General features: G+C 31.8%; 1 protein-coding gene across 1 annotated transcript; it reads left to right on the top strand.

Moving 5' to 3' along the window:
- The first annotated feature begins 11,716 nt into the window (after positions 1 to 11,716).
- Positions 11,717 to 15,995, top strand: LOC117911018. The gene is made up of 10 exons (XM_034825186.1): positions 11,717 to 12,282; positions 12,395 to 12,479; positions 12,558 to 12,638; positions 12,741 to 12,833; positions 13,101 to 13,186; positions 13,281 to 13,356; positions 14,308 to 14,370; positions 14,459 to 14,506; positions 14,600 to 14,727; positions 15,644 to 15,995. Exons 1-9 carry the CDS (start codon positions 11,717 to 11,719, stop codon positions 14,633 to 14,635), a joined length of 1,134 nt encoding a protein of 377 aa, XP_034681077.1. The 3' UTR covers positions 14,636 to 14,727; positions 15,644 to 15,995.
- The last annotated feature ends 8,784 nt before the right edge of the window (positions 15,996 to 24,779 follow it).

The following is a 24,779-nucleotide window of genomic DNA, read 5'->3' as shown; positions in this document are numbered from 1 at the left end:
ACGACAGTTCACCTGTGCACCCTCAGAGTTTAGAGCATCCACAATTTGAGATGCAACAATAGTTAAATGTTTGCTTTGTACTTCTAAAGATATCTTCATAGAATGGGTGCGTTGTACTGCATCGAGGTAATCTACACTTACCATGTACTTCTCAATCTAAGACTTTAATGGTAAAGGGTCTACTTCAGTCTTTACGATAGCATTGAAAAGCTCATCAATTTTTCCTCTCAATAATGGGAGACACTCATTGGAAGTTTTGATAATCATCTCCTTAATGTCTTCTCTTATCATAAGTGTTGCTTGGCGTTGGGCATTAAAGCTGATTTGTTCGATGTTGAATGTATGAATGAAAGTAGAAGGAGCCTCAACATTAAAGCATGGAGATTGTTGTTCAACAATTAAACTTACAACTGCTAAAAGTGTCAATTTATCATATGTTGTATTTCCAATTGTGGTCTCTTAACCTTGAGATTCAATCAGACCATCACTTAAGATGCTAGCAATACTTTCATCACCCAAATGAGAATGAGGCAAAGGTAATGGGATGATAGGGTGATCCTTTCATTGTATAGTCGAGCAAAAGGGCATTGACTCCCTAGTAGCAACAACACTTTCGAACCGATCCTTAGGAGAGGACTCGTCCCCTTCATCAACAAATTGGTCATCATCCTCCACCTAATGCAAATATTTATTTTTGTTAGTATCAATGCAAAATAATAATAATAATAATAATAATACATTTCACCATCAAGTTCCATCGGTTGAATAGAAGTTGGAATGTCAACAAAGAAGACATTTAAATCAAGAGGATGAGAGTTAGCCTCATCAAGTACATAGGGTTGGGTCTAATCTTTCAACGTTTGAAGTGACATTCACTTATATCTTCAAAGTCGTCGTTTGATACACGAAAACCTTGTGCATTATTATGTTGCTTAAAAGTCTTGTGATAGTGACAACTACCACTATCGAAAATAGTTTCCTTATGCTCCAAGTGTGTGGATGTATTAGTTTGATGACCACCCATTGAGCGCTTAGAAGAAGCTCTTGAATCATCAAGTAAATCATCAAAATTCTTTTCAACATTGTCCCTAACGCTCCCATTAGTAGAAAAACTTGAGTCGACCTTGTGCGTTCTACTCTCTAAAGACTTTGAGGGTATTTTCCGAGAAGAATCATGAGGGGACTCCATACAAGTAATAGTAAGAATTTCCTTATCAGGATTGTGCACTCTAATCCACAAATCTGCATAAGCCTTAGTGACTAAAAACTATTCAAGACTATGATAATATAGTATAGTAACTTCGGAGTAGTTACCAAGCTTAGTACATGACTCCCAATGTTGGTACACCGTCTCTAAAGTTCCATTGCGAAAAATCTCTAGCAAACCCCCTAGAAGGTCTTGAGGATACCCAAACTGCTTAGAGAACCGATGAGGATAATACGGTTGGATCACCTGATGGTTAACTTGTCGCAAAGATAAATTGCCAGAGCGAAGACTTATGAGATAAGAAGCTTTGGTAGCACTAATGGATTCATTATCAGTCCAGTACACATGGTCTTTGTGTCGCAATGCTAAGTGGTCCAGTTTTACACCTTTACAAGACATCATCAAAGCCTGAACTTGTGAATCTTTGAAACACTTAGTAGAAAACTCATCGGCATAATAAGTCATTCATAGGGGATGGTTCCAAGAATGAGAAATGAAATGGGTATCAAAATATTCACCTAACCATTCATATAAATAATGAATAGGGAAAATATATGCATTAGCCTCAGGCTTCAAAGAACAAGCAATTTCATTTAAGCCATTGTAAATGCTTGCTAACACCAAAACAGCAAGGCTAAATGTCTCACCTTGATCCATTTTTCTAGCTACCTTGAAGACTTCAAGATGAATCAAACTAACATTTCCCTAAGGAATAATGAACTTGCATAACCAACATGCCAGGAAAGCAGCCAAGTAAGTTACCTTAACATCTGCCTTAACTGCACTAAGGTCATAAAAAACTTTCATCTCCGACTAAGTACGAGATTTAACAGGATCAATATCCCTAGGGGGATTATGAGTCTCTTTAGGCCTCTACGCCTTATTCCTTGTACTCTTTTTTGGGGGGTTTTGCATACTTCATAGAGTCTTTGTACCAAAACAACACCCAAGAGGCTAACTTGACTTAAGGAGCTTCCCCATTTGGTCTATCCGTCACAAACACGAGAGTTCAACAATCCAAATTCATCATGAACTTCAGTAGTAGTTAGATGGGAGGAATTCAATAGTAGAACATCATAAACAAGTTTCACCTTATTGAGTTTTGAATTGTTGATATTTGTAATCTTGTAAGATGCAACTCGAGACTAAGAAGAAATGTGTAATGGATCCTTTATCACTGGCACTGACAAAGATTGAAGGTCAGTAAGTGACTTATGCACTGAAAGGTAGTCTCCTCCTTAAAATCTTCACTATCATCCTCAAGAATGGTTACAGTCTTCTCCTTGAAACATTTGAACACATCATCCTACAAAAAAAAAAAAGGTAAAAAGAGAGATGGATAAAATATGGGTCTAAGTTTTTAGACACCACAATGCATTTAAGTCAGGTATTATAACTTGTTTGCATAGATAGCAAGTATTATTCTGGTTTTATTTAAATGTTTAAACTTGAACACCACTATGCATTCAAGTCAAGCCAATTTGCATGAGTGAAGACTTTAGCACATAAGTGCCAAAAATACGACACCGCTTCATGTCAAGGCTACAACTTGATTACATGAGGGTTAAACTTTAAATATTCATTTTTTATGGATATTTAAATTTATTAAAAATTCTTCCTCAAGTATTAAGGTAATTTAAAAAAATTACTTGAAATCAAATTTGTCTCCTCGAATAATGAAGGTCGACACGCGTTTGAGAAATGCAAGTCTTTTCCTTTCTTAGAAAAAGAAAAATAAATAAATAAATAAATAAGTTAGCCAAAAAAAAAAATTAAATAGGGAGGTCATGTGTCAAAATACATATATATATAAACTTCCCATCAACCATTTTCCAAGAAACTTCCCATATATACATACATACATACATACATATATATATATATATATAAGGCATCATCCACTAGTAGCCATTCATATATATTTACATATATGTATGTTGGTTGTTGTTGCTTCACAACCCCACGCATGCCACAAATAGACTCCTATATTTGTCCACTATTGACGCCTCTCCACAGCATGATCTTCACGACATGGTCACTCCACGACGTGATCTCTACATCCCTATGGTGAGCTATATATATATATATATGCACATAAAAAAATAAAAATAAAACACACACACACTTACAAGTTTGAAAAGGTGAAGACTTCTCGCGGTGAATTCAAGTTGAGTTTCTTAAAATTGGGTTGGAGATCACCCAAATTTTGAAGAATTTTCTTAAAGAATTCAAGTTGGGTTCCTCACGTTGGTCGAAGAAAGTCCAAAGATTGAAAGAATTCTCTGAAAAAGTTCAAGTTGGGTTTCTCAACTATTGTCCCATTTATATATATATATATATATACAGGGGATGAGAAATTGGAAGAGGATTCAAAGTGTAAAGCAAGAAGGAAAATGAACTGAAAGAGGATTCAAAGTGTAAAGTAAAAAAGGAAAATGAAGTGGAGTTTGGAAAAAAGTGGGCAAGAGATATTTAAAAAATAGGAAACTTCCTATTAAAATATTTCTTCAAAAAAAAAAAAAAAAAAACTTCAAGACTCACCCCATCCACATGACAATGCATGTACGTGATGCTTCTTGAAGTAAGGGCATTTGTAGACATAAAATTTTTAGTGGATTAAATTACCACTAATTTGATCTTCAAAATGAATAAAAAAAATATATGGATAAGTTTCCAAAAAAAAAACACTAATCTCCAACTATAAAAAGGATAATAATAATAATAAGAAAACTATTATTATTATTATTATTATTGTCTTGTTGGTAAAACCTCCTGGGAGAAGAAAATTTGTTAAAATCAAGGAACCAAATCCCTTAAATTAAGTAACTAAATTTTAGGAATTCAAAATTCAAAGTTTCTATCTTCACCTATAAATAGAGGTGTCTTCTTTCAAGAACAGAGGATCAGAATGGAGGAGAAATTCAAAACTCAAAAATTGAGAAATTGGAAAAAAAAAATCCTGAGGAGAAAATCCAAAGACGACTTCGTACAGGAAAACAAAAGAAAAAACTTCATCAAATCTCCTTGCAAGTTCAGTAAATGGTAAAAGAACTGCTACACGCATTCTTCGCCCTTCAACGAGTTTATTCAGGAATAAGCCACTTATGACCCTCAATTGATCTTCGAAATCAAGAAAACGTCATTGTCATTCTTCAAGTTGTGGTCAAAGCAAAAGAATCAGAGGGAAAATATTATTTTGTAAATAATATTTTTTTTTTTTTAGATTGAACCCCAATATTTTTAATTTCGATAAATATTTTGTTCGCATTATTTTTTCTATTGTTTTGCTTACATCATAGAACCATTTACGAAATTTGTGTGTACAACTTATTTTAATGATTTTTTTGTTTTTCTTGATTGATCTCATGTTTATGATATGTTTGATTGCTGATATGAGGTGGCTGAAGTAAGCGAATTAAAAGTTCCCTATGAAATGAGGTATGAAGCAGAGCAATGTGAAGTTTTGGGTGTTAGGAAAGAAGCTTCATCGGTGAAATCGTGTAAATTTTTTCAAAACATCTATACATGTTTCCTCCATCTACAATATTTTGTTTTCTCTTCTCATATGAAAGTATGATGATGATATAGAGTGATTGTTGCAGTTTTACTATAAGTACTCCATCAAAATTACTATTTATTCTATCCATTCTACCATTAATGCAAATTATTATGGATGTGGTCTATTGACTCCACTCTACTATAAATGAGTAGGTGTTGATAATGAAAGTAGTTTTGAGGAAAAAGTAAATCAAGGAATTGTTGTTTTGAGGATTGTGTAGGAAGTAATTATGGCACATGTGCCTAAGGTGTCAAGTCATTTAGGATTTTTTTTTTTTTAAAAAAAATAAGTTTTGGGGCAAAATATCGATTTTCTTAAAGGAATATAAGTTTTGGTCTCATTGCAAAACTTATGTTCAAAGTAAAGTAGCACTTTAATTTCCATCGTGACATAAATTTTATTTTTTATTTTTTACTTAAAAATTCAATAAAAAAATATAAATTTGTAAATTATTGTTGAAATTAAAAATATATACTTTAACAATAAAAAGATTATTTATTTAAACTTAAAAGATCTAATATTACTTCAATAAAGATAATTTATTGTATTTTTAAGATATAAAATTATATAATTTATTAATTTAAGTTATATCATATGTAGTACCTGTTATAATTGGAGAGACGTTTTTTTCCACTATATAAATGTTTCATAGATATTTTTTGTGACTTTGATGAAACTATTAAAAATTATACGCTATAGTAGACTTTTTCTAATGAATTTTATTAACTAATTTTGAAATAAATAAATAAATAAATATATATATATATATATATATATATAAAAGGTCTAATAATGTATGTATATTGGACCTTTTGAGGCAATTATAGATCCTGGGAGGCAATTCTAATTGGTCAATAAAAATATATTTCAATTCTATTTCTTTTTTGTTTTTCCTTAGTTTAGCCAATCTATCATGAAAAGTAAGAGGGGGTAAAGTGCTCTTGTGTTGATTGTACTCTAAATGTAAAGTTTCTTCTTCCGCATGTAGAAAAGGAATAAAGAAATCGATTTGCTTTATAAAAAGAAGATATCAATGAACTTCTATGAAATGGTTTCACGAGATTCAGCCAATTGTCTTGATCATGGGATATCATTGAGAAATATATATATATATATATATATATATATATATATATATATATATATATATATATATATATATATATATATATTTACATAAAATTATAAACATGTTTTAAAATAATGAAAAATCTATATATGAAAATTTAAGATAATACTATTATTTCAATAAAGATAAATTTTTCAAAATATAAATAAATTAATATCTTAAAATACACTAAATTAAATATCTTAAATTAATAAATTATATAATTTTATATTTTATTTATATATCATATAATTTTATTATTTTAAGATTGTTAATTTATTGATAAATAAAATATTTATTTATTATTATATTTATCAATTTACCTTTATTGAAATAATACTATATCGTTAACTTTAAATATATAAATTTTATTATTATTAAAGTATATCTGTAGACCCCCATATGGGCTTTTTTTTTTGGGGGGGAATTTATGTAACCATACACCAAGGGGCAAAATTTTGCCCTTTGGAAACTTAACTTTTTACTTTTCAAATTCAATGGATTTTGTGAAAAATAAATCATCTTTCATACACTGTAATAGTAATATTGAGGGCCCTTCCAAAAATACCCTCATACACTTTGACATAATCAATTACTCAGAAATCATGTTCCACTTAAGCCAATGACATGTAGACACTCCACGTGGCAATATTTTAAAAAAAATATTTACTAAAATATAATAGTGAGATTTACCCGAAATCATTTCTTCTGTGTTGAATCAAAACCCTAAATCCCTTCTTCTCTCTTTGAACCAAACCCCCCAAATCCCTTCTTCTCTCTTGAACCAAACCCTAACTCCAAAAACCCATATTTTTTTCACTTTCTTTCACAGCTACAATTCGCAAGGGGAACTTGCAATGAAAACAAAGAGAGGTGGTCCGAGCTGGGAGGAGCTTTCCCAGGTACGAATGTAATGGATTTATGAGTTAATTTGGGTTGGTATTGTTGCTTGTTGAGATCTTTGACAGAAAATTGGGTAATTTTTTAAAAATATCACCGAGATTTCGGTATTAATGGGTATTTTTTACCCATTTTTCAGAAAAAAAAAATACGGGAAATGTCACTAAAACTAGTGAGGTTGTAAGTTTGTAACTGTCAAAAAATAAAAATAAAATTCTAGGGTTTAAGCTGTAGGTCTTAAAAAGAGGCTTTGATGGAAATAAAAGGAAAAATTGATTAATTAAAGAAATAGTGTATTTGAACTCCACTTACCAGTCCAGCCCGCACACGCACACAGATCCACAATTTGAGGGCAAAGGTTGTGGTTTTCAGCGTGGCTCAAAAATCGTGGATTTAGGGTTTGTAGAATTTAAATCCAATGGCACAAAAGCAAATAGAACCCTAGAACAGATCCAGAAAACACAGGGAGCAACAAAATAAAAGCATTTTTTTTTTTGGTTTTCCTTGGGAGTTTTGATGGATATTTCTCGGAAATCAAACGAAGATGAATTTTCCCAGAAATTAAATGGGGGATGGATTTTCTTGGGAAGCAAACTAGGGTTGAAAAGAAATATTAATAACATGATTAGATTAGTACCTGCTAGGATTGAGAGTGGCAGAGGAAAATAGGGAATGATGCTTGCCTGGAGAAGAATTCAGCAAAGGGGCTTCTTGATGCCTCACTCGTGGTGGCCGTCTTTTGTTTGTTTTTTAGACATAGTATAGAAATAAAAAGGAAACAAATCATAAGAACAATATTATAAATCAAAATTATTAATTATTAATTATAAATAATTATTAATTATCCATCTTTATTTTGGTTAAATCAAAATTTCAGTTTTTATCAGTAATATTTTATAAATTAAAATTAATTTGATAAGATAAATTATTAATAATATTAATTATTTAAATAAATTAATGTTAATAGAAAATTTTGTTACCACATATTTTTAATACAAATGTAGAAAATTTTTAAATGGTAGGTTACTCTTTTCTTTTAGTAGTTTTGTAACTTCATTAATTTTGTAAACATTGGTCTTTTTGTTGTTTGATGGATATTGTAGTTTAAAATGTGAAATGGTCTCTATTTGTTTATGTAGATTTGTTTCAGTTATGACAATTCATCTTGATGGCGCTAACTTCATGGGTCATATGAAGTGAATTGTAGGATTACGTACTTTTTAGTGAAACAGAGGTTTGAGGACTATGATTTTTATTGAATTGGATTTTGATATGTCATATTTTCTTTAATAGCTATTTTTGTAACCATATCAATGTTGGGGCCACCGATCTTGTTGTTTGTTGAATAAAGTAGTTTAAAACAATATGACTTTTATTTATCAATATAAAAAAATATTATATTTTAATTTACAAAAAAATCAAAATTTACATGAACATATATATACATTATATATATATATATATATACAAAAACTAACCTCCTTAATTCTGGAGCTTATCCGTTACAAGAACTTTTTTTCTCAAAACTGATTGGTTGACAAAGAAAATTCCAATATTATCTTCATTTATTTAAAAATAATTTAAAATGCATGCACTTTTTAATTTATGATTTAATTATTCCCAAAAATAGCCCTTTACTTATCATGTCATCCTAATCCATTGACAATTAGAAACCTTTGTATTAATATTTCCATTCTTTTTAGATATTTTATTATTATTATTATTATTATTATTATTATTATTACTTTATTATTTTATTATTTTATTATTTGGGAATTTTTTTTCTCTAGAAACATTATAAAGTAAGAATTTGAAAAAAAAAACAGAATTTATTATAGTATTAATAAGTTAAAAATAGATTCATATTCTTGATAATAAATAAACCAATAATAAATTTCTATTTATTATATAATATTAATAATTGTTTAATATAATAATGAATAAAATTTGTTATTAGAGTTTTTCAATAATAAATTTGTTATAATATTAAAATAATTATATATTACGAAGTTTATTCTTTATTATTTAATAAACAATCTTATTACTTTTTGAATTGGTAATTATGATTAAATATGATTTGTTTGACAATATTTCCTAAACTTTTAGAAAACTAAAATAAGAATCCTATAAGGTGTTTGTTTCTAGAGGAAAAAAATCTTAAATAAAAAATAAAATAAAAATAAACTAAAATAATAAGGAAACATTTATATGGAGGAGTATAGTTGTCAATAATCTTAAAATATTATTATTATTATTATTATTATTATTATTATTATTATTATTATTATTATTATTACTTTATTATTTTATTATTTTATTATTTTATTATTTGAGAATTTTTTTTTCTCTAGAAACATTATAAAGTAAGAATTTGAAAAAAAAAAACAAAATTTATTATAGTATTAATAAGTTAAAAATAGATTCATATTCTTGATAATAGATAAACCAATAAAAAATTTCTATTTATTATATAATATTAATAATTTTTTAATATAATAATGAATAAAATTTGTTATTAGAGTTTTTCAATAATAAATTTGTTATAATATTAAAACAATTATATATTTCGAGTTTATTCTTTATTATTTAATAAACAATCTTATTACTTTTTGAATTGGTAATTATGATTAAATAAGATTTGGTTGATAATATTTCCTAAACTTTTAGAAACTAAAATAAGAATCCTATAAGGTGTTTGTTTCTAGAGGAAAAAAATCTTAAATAATAAAATAATAAAATAACAAAAAAAATCTAAAACAATAAGGAAACATTTATATGGAGGAGTGTAGTTGTCAATAATCTTAAATTATTATTATTATTATTATTATTATTTATTATTTTATTATTTGGGAATTTTTTTTTCTCTAAAAACATTATAATGTAATTAAAAATAGATTCATATTCTTGATAATAAATAAACCAATAATAAATTTCTATTTATTATATAATATTAATAATTGTTTAATATAATAATGAATAAAATTTGTTATTAGAGTTTTTCAATAATAAATTTGTTATAATATTAAAATAATTATATATTACGAAGTTTATTCTTTGTTATTTAATAAACAATCTTATTACTTTTTGAATTGGTAATTATGATTAAATATGATTTGTTTGACAATATTTCCTAAACTTTTAGAAAACTAAAATAAGAATCCTATAAGGTGTTTGTTTCTAGAGAAAAAAAAAATCTTAAATAATAAAATAATAAAAATAAAAAAATCTAAAATAATAAGGAAACATTTATATGGAGGAGTGTAGTTGTCAATTGATTTGAATAACATAAAAAATAAAATGACATTTTTTGGAATAATTGGATAACTCAGTGCATGTATTTCAAATTATTTTTAAATAGATGAAGATAATACTAATTTAAAATATTTGGGATTCTTTTTACCATATATTTTCTTATTAGTAAATCAAATCCCACTTTTCCCTAAACTATATTGATTTGGTCAGATGAGTATGTAACTTTGAGTCATACCATTTGTTTAATTGGCTGACCCACTAAAATGCACATTGTCTGTTTTTTTTTTTTTTTTTTTTTTTTTTTTGCAGTGGGTATCATAGTGGGTGACCCTATATATAACAATTTCACCCTTATTGATACCATGTTATTGACAGGCTAGAGGAAATTGATCTCAATGATTTTCATTTACCTGATGTAACAAAATGTTTCCCATTTCTTTGTTAATATATGTTATATTTGTGTAATAATTATGATGAATGTGTATAGGAACACTATATTCACGTTCACATGTCTTTAACATTTGATTAATTTATTAATGAATTATGGTTGTTTAATGCAGTGATAATATGAACATACGGTGTCATTGTTCTGGCCGTAGATTCCTCTCTGGAATCCATTTGCTCTCAGAAGTGAAGAAGAATGTAATAAGAGAACTTGGTTTTGGTGGGCTATTGCAATTAGGTTGTAAGGAGGTTAATTTAGATTTATGTTTTTGGTTGATAAAAAACACAAACATTACGTATTCCCAACTCGAGTTATTTGGGGGTAAGAAGGTTTCTTTGACATGTCATGATGTTGGGATGACGATGGGCATTCCACATAGTGGAAGAAAGTTAATTGTTGAGAAGGGAAGTGTTAAAGCTAGTCAAATGCCAAGTTTGCAAGATATAGAGTCAATGATGGTTGGCATTGATGAAATGGAGGAATTTAAGCGGGTCTTCTTGATTTTCGCTTGTGCAACCTTATTGGCACCCACATCTCGTTTGGAAGGTAGTCACTCGTTATGGTATACACCCCGAGAGCAGTTACTTGGGAACATAAATTGGGGAGAATATGTCTTAGAATTTTTTATTCAAGCTATACATGAACATAGGAGGAAGGAAAGTGTTTGGATTAAAGGGTGTTTGATGTTTCTACAAGTAACTTTTTGTCTTATTTATAAGTATATGTCCATGTATTAGATATTCAATAATGGTTATACATTATGTTGGCCATGATGTTACCACTAATTATGTCTTATATAATGCAACAGATATTCTACTTTTCAATATCTAATTGTCCAGCCATGTATGTGGAACTTACCACTCCTCGCATTGCTGCATGGAACAATTTTTTGGTCAAGCAACGCATCAAGTTGGAGTTAGAAATGCTTGGAGGATTTGGCAAAGTTGAGGTATAATTAGCTTTTAGTTATATTAACATAGTTGATTACCATTGTAATTAGATTATTGGGATGACAATTTACATGTTTTGCAATGATAGTTGGTTAGCACATCGGCGGAGCAAGATGAAACAGAAAAAAATAAGGCTCCTGCAGTTGATGACCCAGTTGACCCAGATGAGAATGAAGACTTTGATGTAATCTTTCATACCTAATGACTATGAATAGTAACTTATATTAAGGCTTAGTTTAAATATATGTCATTTAATGTTCCTTCATTGTGTTTGACTTAGGTTATTTGTGCTCTCATGGAGACAACACAACGTCAAATCACCGATGCACAAAGTCATCTTAATAGTCTTATTGCATCATACAACCGTGACATGAAAGTGTTGAGGACTCGTTTCACCTCTTCACACTATCGCACAAATGAAGGCCAACCGTCAAATTTTCATGAACATGTTAATGAAAGTGGTGCACCATTTTATACAAATAATCCACAGCATTCACCTGTTCATTCTGGTGGTCAAAGAAGATCTTCTGAAGATGACCTTGGATGTACAAATGAAGGGGTGTCAGAAAGACCCAACGTAGAAGACGATGTGTTCTTTTCAAACGAGGATCCCCTTCACCCTGGGCCACACAATATGTTGGTGTTAGTGCAATCGTGCATGAACAACAATGTGGATGTAGCACCACAAGCCTCAGAAGAAATACGACCACGAAGAGTAAAAATGAAAGTACGTTGTCATAGGCAACGAGCAGCTGCGTGCAAGTCACCTTTTGTACAATTATGTGTATCAAAATATAAAAGGTTGACGGAGGAAGAGACACATGTTGCCGACTATGTGTTTGACGAGTCAAAAGATCCTAGGTTAGTCCCAAATCACACGTTTAGCAAGTATTGTTTTTAAAAGAATATGATTATGGATTTGTCTAGAAAACAAAAAAAATTACTCACGTCTTGTGTTTCATGTGATTAATAGTGAGATGCTTTGTGCATATGGTGGCTATGGCGTGACACGGGAACAATTTCAATGCTTAGTAGGGGAGAGCTTCATTGATATTCCGGTAAGGTTTATGATAAATAAGAAAAAATACCTTCATCTTTCCATTGATCATTTTAACTAATGAAGAAGCATTATGTAGGTGATTTCCATGTTTTGCCGATACATAAATGCAAAAGAAGAGAATCCTTCTCGCAGACACTTTTTTAATCCATACTTTGGGGTGAGGTTTTTTCCTCGAGTACACCAAATCTTGTCCCTAATATAAGATGCATGTATAGTTTTAGTCATACATTGTTACTATGATCTCAACAACTTTTTACAGGAAATATGTGGTTCAATGAGCAAGTCTACCTCAAAATCAACACTCAAGAAAAGATTAGGTAGCTACTGTGTTAATCTTGAATGTTGCAACCAGGTAATGCTTGACTATTGTATTGATAACATAGATTGATGACAATTTTTTTATAATTTCGAATTTATATTTCAAATATTTAAGCCTTCATTGTTGTTATGATGATTGTCTGTTTTGTAGTTTTATATCCCCTTATTCTAATTTAATGAATGGGTCATCATGGTAATCAATTTGGAGGCTAAAAGGGTGGATCTACTTTCATCATATAATAGCATTCAACGTGTTCACTTTGTTAATGAAGCTTTCAAAGTAGTTAGATTTATGTCGTAGTTATTAAGAAATTCCTTCAAACGGAATGATGTGAATATAAATAATTTACATCCACAGTATGCAGATATCGTTGGCGATCCAAAATTGTTGATTACTTTTTTTTTTTTTTCATGTATTCATTTTCAATCCTAATTGGGTCCTATGTTAATAACATGTCACAAATCATACTTGTTATTGCAGATGTCATACTGGGATGTATGCTATTCTCTATATGCAACATTGGGATGGAAGTGGTCTTAATAGAACCATTAATTCTGTAAGTTGTTAAATATGATGTTATGTTTTTATTTTCAAATGTACATGTTAAATGTTACTGGGATGTAGGGTCTAACATAAGTTTAATGTGTAAGAACGCATGAGCCTTGAAAGATTGAAATTTGCAACTCATATGGTTCTTGATAGCGAAAACGAAATTGGTGAAATGGTTACAGCTAATATTTGGTCAACTAACGATGCAGAATAGTATTGGGTAACCTTCACATTTAAATTCTTTTGTTTTATTTCATTCGATTTTTTAACTATACATCCAAATTTAAACTTCAACTTGGTCATCGATAGTGAATAATAGATTTTGAGGCTATGTCATTTCTTTTTTATGGTACAATAGAAGGGATAAGTTATCAAGACTGCTTCCAATGCATGCATGGTTCATTTGACTACCAGGTTAGGTGTTATCTCCTCCCTATATATATAAAACTATAGTAAATGACATTTTTAATTTTTAAGGTTATATTATTGACAATTTCTTTATGCTTCCATAAATCGTTTGTGCTATTCCATATAACCTGTTTAAATCAGTTGATAATATTGTAATGACATGGTCTGGTTGCTTAAACTTATCCCCAATTTTCTATGTTTATGTATAATCATGAGCTAATTATTAGATAATTCAACAACCCTGTAAACCAATTTGGTCAAATGGCTGTATTTTTTGTTTAGCTGAAAGAATCCTTGTTACCATCTTATTATGAGTTTGGCTGTCTCGCATCTATAAAGCAATTGATACTAAACTTAGTTTAGAGTGATTTTTGATGGTTAGACATTTAATAAGACCAAGGATGACTTGTTCCTGCATTAATATTTCCTAGGGGAGTGTTGTGGAAGGAACCCTCTAAAAGAATAAGTTCCTTCATTACTCATAAGCTTTATAGGTTTTTATTATGTTTTATTTACATCTTGTGGTTAACTGTACTTCTCTTATCTTTAGGAGGTGACTGATAAGCTGATTGAGGAGGATGAATTTGATGCAGATCAAAAGGATGCATTTAAGGTGATCTGTAATTGATGATATGCATGTAACTGATTGCTCTTGCATGTAATTAACCATACCATGAACTTAAATTGTTTTGGTTGCTCAGAATTTTGTCAAAGACAATGTCCGAGAGACAAAAAAAGCCAATAGACAGGTATTTTATAGCAGATACCAATCGTTGCAATAGTTTTGGTCTTGCACATAAATTTCAAATATGTTGAGTACTTGTCAATTCCTTTTCTTGTAGGCTAGAGAAGCCCGGAAAAAGGCCTTGCAGAAATGAGTTAGTAGACTAAAGTAGCATTTGAAAACATGAAGTTTAACAAGTTCTACTCAGTCTAGACCGATGATACTCCTGACATATCAAATGTTAAGGTACAATTTATTTTTTCTTTTGCAAAAGCTAATATTATTAACAACGCCTAATTAAAAGAAGGTGCACAAATATACACAAGAAGTTTAGAAATTAGACATAAAGGCAATTAGATTGAGAGATTAACAAAAGCACCTCTCTATAATCATCAAGAGCCCAACCAATCAACACAATCTAATATGGACAGTCATGTTAAAAGCCAAAGAGAGCATAAGAAAGAATTTGTTAGAGTTTGTTCTGATTATTCTTCATTGACAAAAACTCTAAAATGTTAAGGTACAATTTTGAACATCTCTTCTATTGAAAGAACAGAATATCTTCGACACTACTATTTTTGTTTCTCCATATGAGACTATTGATAGCCTATGAATCTTGTGCATTTTGAAGCTGGCCTTGATGCGATATTCAAGATCAAGGTGTATTGCTATAAGTCGTTCCCTACATAAATAGTCAAAAAATAATCTCTTGATGGAATATATGTTTAATTTATTTATCTGTTCCATGCTAACATAACATGTCTGCTATTTTTAATATCAACTAACTGATCGCCTAAAAGCTTTGTCATTATGTGACCATTTTTTTTCCTCGGTATCCAAATGGATCAATATGACATTATTTCTAAATGGTTTGACTTTTACTTAGCTAATTAAGTTGAGTTTTTTCTGTTGAGTCACCTTGTTTTCACTTGGCCATGGTTTATTGAGGGTATGTTTTGCCATCCATTCTGTGAATAAGTATAAAAAATAGTTGATTGGTTGTAGCATATCAATGAATTTGGCCTCTTCTATTAGAGCAGACACTTGTTAATGAATGCTAATTGCATTATCTTATTTGTGCCCTCTCTACATATTTTTCAGGAAATAAGTATGACTCATTAATCTTTAAATAGTAATTATTGTTGTTTGGAATGCCTTTCAGGCACCGTTTATAAACAGGTATTATGGGAAAGCTCATGAAGTTCTGTGATTGGGCTCATCAACCACCAGTATTTCTACTGCAAAAGATGCCAATTGGTTTGCATTGGGGACTATAGCTAGCTATTGATTCTAGGATATGTTTCATGATGAAAGTTCATAATGGAACCCTAAATGTGTGCTAAATCTGGTGGTTCTTTCTTGGTTTCTCAAGTTTGTCTTACCTTTCCAATTTATGTACTTTGTTAGAAGTTCTAATTTTGTCCCATCAACATTATTTCTTGTATTCCCAAAAGGTTCAATTCTGCCAATGCCATGAAATACAAATAGTTATTGATCATTTATGGAGGTTTAAATGATTGTGGATGAAATAAGCATTTACAAAATGAAATTGCATACTCGTGCAGCGTTTGACATGATGGAAAATATCATACTGGTAATAAATCTTTGTTTAGCAAGGTGATTAGCTTCTATGTGTAGCTATCAGAGTAATAAAGCCATAGAATTTTATATTTATGGATGATTTTTAAAAATAATTATTTTTAATGATATGGGTCATTTTTTTCCAAATTGAATTAAATAAACTTCTACTACTGTTTTTGTGGAAAAAAAAAATTGGAGTCCATGCGCATTTTTTGTCAATTCTGACAGTTTTTTTTAGCATTTTTAATAATTTAATGATACATTTTTTAAAGTATTTAAAATGTCATAAAATATGTTTTAATATACGTATTTTTTAATTTTAAAATAAATCTCTTAAATATATTAAATCAATTAATGCTACTTTTCTTATAAAAATTTAATAAATATTATATTTATTCATACTTATATCAACTACATTACACTTATTTGATAAATATTTGGCCATTTTATGTCAAAGAGAACAAAAACATGAAAAACTGTTGTTGCATTTGATTTGATTGTACCACAGTGGACAATTAATAACTAGAGGTCAACATATTACCAATATTTATGATGCACCTACCACATAATAACTTCACATTCACTCCACATAATGATAGTCTCCAATTGTAGGCTTGTAGAAGAGTTCATATTACCAATATTTATGATGCACCTACCACATAATAACTTCACATTCACTCCACATAATGATAGTCTCCAATTGTAGGCTTGTAAAAGACTTCATTCACGTTGTTTCATCCCATCCAATTTTAGTGACTTGTAACTATGCACTCATTATGGAACATTAAATGCATGTATGTACTAGCTACATCTCTTGCACAAGCGGACCTCCATTCCAACTTCAACCATTTACTCAGTTTGGTTGACATCACATCCTCAACAACTCATATTCATTCCCATTTACACCTCATATTCTACTACCTATACACGTTGCACATCACAACCTCCCTCTTCTACCCACCCATTCCTCCATTGTAGTTAATCTACCATTTCACTATAAGATTTTCACTGGCATAATCGTCAACAATTTGCTACAATAACAACAACAATAAGTTTTGTTTTTCATTGTTTTCTGCACATATTTTCTCTTGGTTGTGGCAACCACTCTTTTGGGAGTTGCTTGAATTCCTTTTTAAGATATTTGTGGTTGGCTTGGATGTAATGAATTGAAACTTTTCATCTCTAACTTCCATCACTGAATTTTTAACAATATGTAGTGTCATTACAAGGACCAAACATCATGCCACCTAAAAAGAAGGTTAGACATGGCTCAACGTCAACTGTACGTGAGGAAGTCCAACATGACCCTGTCATGCCTCGCCACCCACCTGATGAGCACGAATGTGATAAGCTCATAGCAAAACGACCAATTGTCATTGAGCGTGTCATACTCATTGCTGGGTTTGAAGAACATGGCGTTGCTGAGTTACTAGATTTTTACAAATTGAGACCATTTATACAGCTAACGTAAGAATGTTATCCAACTTCTGTGCGAGCATTCTACATCAATATCAGAAATGTTAACGAGGAGAAATATTCATTTCACACTTCATTCAAGGGAGTTGCTGTGCGAGTTTCCCCATCTCTTATTGGATGCACCTTCTCTCTGGAAACACCCAAGAAAGCTATTAACTTTTGTATTCCAGAGATTGATATAAAGGCAATGTCAGACACAATAACAAAGGAATTATGCGGCCATTCTTTTCAGTTGGGTACAAGCGTTGAACGTAGATCTCTACTTCCAAAATACAGGATTCTAAGTCTGATATTGTTTCATACTGTCTTGAATAAGAAGGGTCATCTTAATGAGCTTACACTATATGTTCTGCATATTCTGTTCCACATGGCACGTCGCAGTAAAATTAATTTGCCCGCACTTATTTGCCATAACATGATAGAGGCATGGCGTAGTAATGTGAGCACACGTGCATTACCATATGGTTCAACTGTTTGCTTGCTTTTACAAAATGCAGGGTTGGATTTCAAGACACTGCCTTATGAGTCAATCCCACGCATGCAACCTATGCGCATGAAAATGTCAATAGACAAACAAACATCATCCTCTTCTTCGCGTAGGTCAACTAAAAGTTCTCAGCTTGGGGATATTTACGCAATGTGCAAATCAAAGAACAATCAATTGAAGATTGTGCATCAACAATGCGATTGTTCCATTGCAGCATGGAAAGCATTGCACCCTGATGCTCTACCTCCTACGCCATCACAGACAGATGAAGAGGAAGATGGTGATGATGATGGTGGAGATGAAGAAGATGAAGATGCACCGACTGATGGAGAGGAGTAACCTTAGTTTCTAGCCGTCTTACAACTGAATGCGTATGTGTGCGCACAACATTTTCATGGATTTTGTAATAAGTTTATAAAATCTCGTTCTCAAACAACTTCTTAACTCCTTTTACTTTAACGCTTTCCAATGCTTATCGATATGCATGCTTTCATTAATCATCAGTAAACTTTATACTCTCTTGCACCAAATGTCAACACTCTATGCAATATTTATGTGTAAATGTGATGCTAGTTATGAGGTTGGTTTAAGTTATTTTGAATGTCTGAATGACATTTTGCCTATTTTCCAATCTTAGTATGTATTGACTCTATATTTTAGGCTTCAACACATATGAAGCAATTCTCCATACATTTTATTTCAATGTGAGTGTGTAGGGCCAGCCCTTCATGTGTTGGGTCTGCCTCCCATGACCATACTGTCCAATCAACAAGTAAGATAAAGTCACTATGAAGGCATGCCACCTGCACAAGGGGCATGCTTATCTTTTTGATACTGCACAAATAATAACTACGATTAGGTTTTCACCCACTTGCATGCATGTCATATGAAAGGTGTGCCCCTAATTTGGCTAATGCACATGGCATCTTCGACACATAGGCATGCCTGTGAAATAAAGGGTGGGCCCTTATTTTGTGTATTCCATATAAGATAAGATTCCAAAGTTTATCATACCATTGGGGATGTGTATGACATGAAGGCGGTGACCATAGTTTTCCTTCATGCTCATTCCTACAAAAAAACGTTGTCATTACCTAATACTTTATTTCAAATTTATATTATCATTTTATTTTATATTATCTTTATTTTTTTAACTACTTTTTTTATTTACCTCATTATTACTTTTTTTTATTTACCCGTTTACTTTTATTTAATTTCAAAATTTTGTATTTTTAAATATTACAAAATAGTTGTACTCAGAATTTGCTACAAAAAAAAATGATGAAGTCTTAATATTTTATAACTTAAAATTAATTTGATTAGATAAATGATTAATATTTTTAATTATTTAAATAAATTAATGTTAATCGAAAAATTTTCAGCACATATTCGTAATAAATTTTTAGAAATCATATCTCAAATCAAATATTTGATATAAATCAATTTAGTTTTTATTTAAAATGTAATAAAATATGTTTTCATAAAATTATTTTTTAATTTTGAAATAAATCACTTATGGGTTTCCAAATTAAATTATGGTCCATCCATCGCAATAAGGGGGTCCCGGAATCACTAGGCTCAGATGTACCAAATTTAATGAAGGATGTACCAAATTTTGTGAAGGATGTACTAAGGGTCCGAAAATGCGTTCCAAAGTGGGGATCGACCCCCAATCACTTTGTTATGGGTTTCTTAAAGAAATTATGGACCATCCATGTTGAAATGGGGGTCTCAGAATCTGTCAGATCGGATGTACCAAATTTAATGAAGGATGTACCAAATTTTGTGAAGGATGTACCAAATTTTGTTAAGGATGTACCAAGGGTCCAAAAATGTGTTCTGATGTGGGGATCGGCCCCAAATCACTTTGTTATGGGTTTTTAAATGAAATAGTGGCTCATTCATGGTCAGAAGGGGGTCCCGGAATCACTAGGCTCGGATGTACCAAATTTAATGAAGGATGTATCAAATTTTGTGAAGGATGTACCAAGGGTCCGAAAATGCATTCCAAAGTGGGGATCGACCCCCAATCACTTTGTTATGGGTTTCTAAATGATATTATGGACCATCCATGTTGAAATGGGGGTCTCAGAATCTGTCAGATCGGATGTACCAAATTTAATGAAGGATGTACCAAATTTTGTGAAGGATGTACCAAATTTTGTAAAGGATGTACCAAGGGTTCCAAAGTGTGATCCGAAGTGGCAATCGGCCCCAATCACTTTGTTATGGGTTTATAAATTAAATAGTGGCTCATCCATGGTCAGAAGGAGGTCCCGGAATCACTAGGCTCGGATGTACCAAATTTAATGAAGGATGTACCAAATTTTGTGAATGATGTACCAAGGGTCCAAAAATGCTTTCCGAAGTGGGGATGGGCCCCAAATCACTTTGTTATGGGTTTTTAAATGAAATAGTGGCTCATTCATGGTCAGAAAGGGGTCCCGGAATCACTAGGCTCGGATGTACCAAATTTAATGAAGGATGTACCAAATTTTGTGAAGGATGTACCAAGGGTCCAAAAATGCGTTCTGAAGTGGGGATCGACCCCCAATCACTTTGTTATGTATTTCTAAATGAAATTATGGACCATCAATGTTGAAATGGGGGTATCGGAATCTGTCAGATCGGATGTACCAAATTTAATGAAGGATGTACCAAATTTTGTGAAGGATGTACCAAATTTTGTGAATGATGTACCAAGGGTCCAAAAATGCTTTCCGAAGTGGGGATGGGCCCCAAATCACTTTTTTTATGGGTTTCTAAATGAAATAGTGGCTCATCCATTGTCAGATGGGGGTCCCCGAATCACTAGGCTCGGACGTACCAAATTTAATGAAGGATGTACCAAGGGTCCGAAAATGAGTCACGAAGTGGGGATCGACCCCACATCCTTCACAAAATTTGGTACATCCTTCATTAAATTTGGTACATCCGAGCCTAGTGATTCCGGGACCCCCTTCTGACCATGAATGAGCCACTATTTCATTTAAAAACCCATAACAAAGTGATTTAGGGCCCATCCCTACTTCGGAAAGCATTTTTGGACCCTTGGTACATCATTCACAAAATTTGGTACATCCTTCATTAAATTTGGTACATTTGATCTGACAGATTCCGAGACCCCCATTTCAACATGGATGATCCATAATTTCATTTAGAAACCCATAACAAAGTGATAGGGGGTCGATCCCCACTTCGTGACTCATTTTCGGACCCTTGGTACATCCTTCACTAAATTTGGTACGTCTGAGCCTAGTGATTCGGGGACCCCCATCTGACAATGGATGAGCCACTATTTCATTTAAAAACCCATTACAAAGTGATTTGGGGCCGATCCCCACTCCGGAATGTATTTTTGGACCCTTGGTACATCCTTAACAAAATTTGGTACATCCTTAATTAAATTTGGTACATCCTTCATTAAATTTGGTACATCCGATCCGATGGATTTCGAGACCCCCATTTCAACATGGATGGTCCATAATTGCTTTTAGAAACCCATAACAAAGTGATTGGGGGTCGATCCCCACTTCGTGACTCATTTTCGGACCCTTGGTACATTCTTCATTAAATTTGGTACATCCGAGCCTAGTGATTCTGAGACCCTCTTCTGACCATGGATGAGCCACTATTTAATTTATAAACCCATAACAAAGTGATTTGGGGCTGATCCCCACTTTGGATCACACTTTGGAACCCTTGGTACATCCTTTACAAAATTTGGTACATCCTTCATTAAATTTGGTACATCCGATTTGACAGATTCTGAGACCCCCATTTCAACATGGATGGTCCATAATATCATTTAGAAACCCATAACAAAGTGATTGGGGGTCGATCCCCACTTCGGAACGCATTTTCGGACCCTTGGTACATCCTTCATTAAATTTGGTACATCCGAGCCTAGTGATTCCGGGACCCCCTTCTGACCATGAATGAGCCACTATTTCATTTAAAAACTCATAACAAAGTGATTTGGGGCCGATCCCCACATCATAACACATTTTTGGACCCTTGGTACATCCTTAACAAAATTTGGTACATCCTTCACAAAATTTGGTACATCCTTCATTAAATTTGGTACATCCGATCCGACAGATTCCGAGACCCCCATTTCAACATGGATGGTCCATAATTTCTTTAAGAAACCCATAACAAAGTGATTAGGGGTCGATCCCCACTTCGGAACGCATTTTCGCACCCTTGGTACATCCTTCACAAAATTTGGTACATCCTTCATTAAATTTGGTACATCTGAGTTTAGTTATTCCAGGACCCCCATCTGAGCATGGATGAGTCATAATTTCATTAATATATTTAAGTTATTTATTTTAAAATGAAAAAAAATACTTTTATTAAAACATATTTTATTACATTTTAAATAAAAACTAAATTCATTTATATCAAATATTTGATTTGAGATATGATTTCTAAAAATTTATTACAAATATGTGGTGGCAATTTTTCTATTAAAATTAATTTATTTAAATAATTAAAATTATTAATCATTTATCTAATCAAATTAATTTTAAGTTATAAAATATTAGGAGTTCATTATATTTTTTGTTATATTGTAGCATATTCTAAGTACAACTATTTTTGTAATATTTAAAAATACAAAATTTTGAAATTAATAAAAGTAAACGGATAAATAAAAAAAAATTATTAATGAGCTAAATAAAAAAAGTAGTTAAAAAAATTAAGATAATAAAAAATAAATTGAAAATTGAGTAATTAATTTTTTTTTAAAAATGATAAATATTTAGAAAAAATCTATGATTTTGAATCAACAAGGAATCATTTCCAACGTTTATTTCATATGAACATCAATGGTCAACCTTTTAAACTATCAGTATGTCTTCATTTGCCTTACTGCCCAACCCACTCCTCAACTCTAGTCATCCTAAAGGCATGCCTCTGACAGAGAGTCATGTCTTTCTTTTTCCTACTGCAAGTAGCTTAACAAAAAGAAGTTTTTCACCCACATGTGTCTTCCATCAAGGTTTTGCTCTTAGGTTGACTACTGCACATAGCCTACCAATATAATGGTTTTAGCAATAGGCATGCCCCTAAAATCAAGGGTGTGCCCCTACTTTGCATACTGCATATAGAATTTCCCAATAAAGTTATCATACCCATGGGCATACCTATGCAACCAAGGGTGCACCCCTGCTTTGCCTTCTGCATGTAGCATAGTTATATAATATCATTAACACATAGGCATGCCTTTCAAATGGAATGTGCGCCCCTAGATTGCCTTCTGCACATAACATACTAAACTAATGTTCGAATGTTTTCCCATGGTGTTAACGGTTCAACCTCCCTTTTACAGACACCTCACATAACACGAAACCAATTTTAAAGATGAAAAACGATAGAGTTACCTATGATCTAACAGGCACAACCTTATTTTGGCTACTGCCCATTTCACACAAAACTAAACAATATGCTTAAGGGTCATCAGCCAAAAAGCAGCGGCCCCTACATTTAAAGGTTGGCCACGATTATGCCCACTAGTTAACAATCTCGTTTTTTTTCCAAGGACGCCATATGAATCTATGTCACTTCAATGCCATCTTTGAACAATAATGACCAAGGTACATATTTTGCTATTACAATTACATTATCATGTAACATATTCCATAATATTGAAGAACAACATACAATCACAATATATGTACACCAAACACTTCAAATCCAATAAATTACTCAATCCTTATAATCAAGGAAACAACAACGAAGATTACCAAACTATTTCATACTAATATAAAGTCAATCTTACATTATGAAGTTTAATAAAAAAAAACTTACAGCAATGGGTTGTTACATGTCGCACGATTATGCCTAGGCTGATTACAACGAGAACAATGAACCATTTTTTTTTACATGAATTGAGACTCGATTCGACGTTTCCTAGGTCTTCCAGGAGGTCGCTTTGTGGTTGGAGGATTAAGAAAGGGATAAGTATGACACAAGGCATCACGAACGGTTCCATCTTCATCAATCATTGGCATGTCATGCGTTACCAAAGTACACATGCTTCCAGAGTATATCTTCTCTTGCAAATTGTACTTATACCAGTCATCAACATAATCAGATACATCAAACCCCATTCACCGTATAGCTACACAAGCATGATCACATGGGATTCCAGACATTTGCCATGCTTTACATGTGCAAGTTCGCTCCATTAAGTCCATTTCCAGGAATGCTTTTCCATTGGATACTTTCATCGAACTACCCAAGTGTAAATAAGTGATATAATTTTCACTTTTTCCAATGTTCAATGCAATCTTTTCTTCTGTTTTAGGACCAATACACCCATTCCATTTTACAAGTCCATTTTTATGCTCGACTAAAAGAGATCCTAACTTATCCATATGCTCGATGAAGAAAACACAAATGTTATGGTGTCGTTCATGTCTTAACCAAGAATTGAAAGACTCGGTCAAATTACTTGTCATCTTATCCCAACGCATCTTCTTAAATTTAGAGATTGCCCAATGTTGAGGGTTATTTTCTTCAACCCACTTCGCCAAATCATGATTAAATGTCCTTAAAGTATCCATTGCAACCTCATAATCACAATCTAACCTAGCATAGGCGATAGAATCAAGCATTTGCAAAGCATTTTCCTTTCCTTTCCTCCCTTTAGTGTTCAGTTTTGTTAGAAAGCTACTAAAGTTTTCTTTAATGTGACGATAGCAATGTGCATGGTTTTCACTACCAAATACCTCTGAAACACTACGGA

The sequence above is a fragment of the Vitis riparia genome, chromosome 3 (assembly GCF_004353265.1).
Source record: "Vitis riparia cultivar Riparia Gloire de Montpellier isolate 1030 chromosome 3, EGFV_Vit.rip_1.0, whole genome shotgun sequence".
Lineage (NCBI taxonomy): Eukaryota > Viridiplantae > Streptophyta > Magnoliopsida > Vitales > Vitaceae > Vitis > Vitis riparia.
This window is presented reverse-complemented; position numbering and strand designations above follow the sequence as displayed.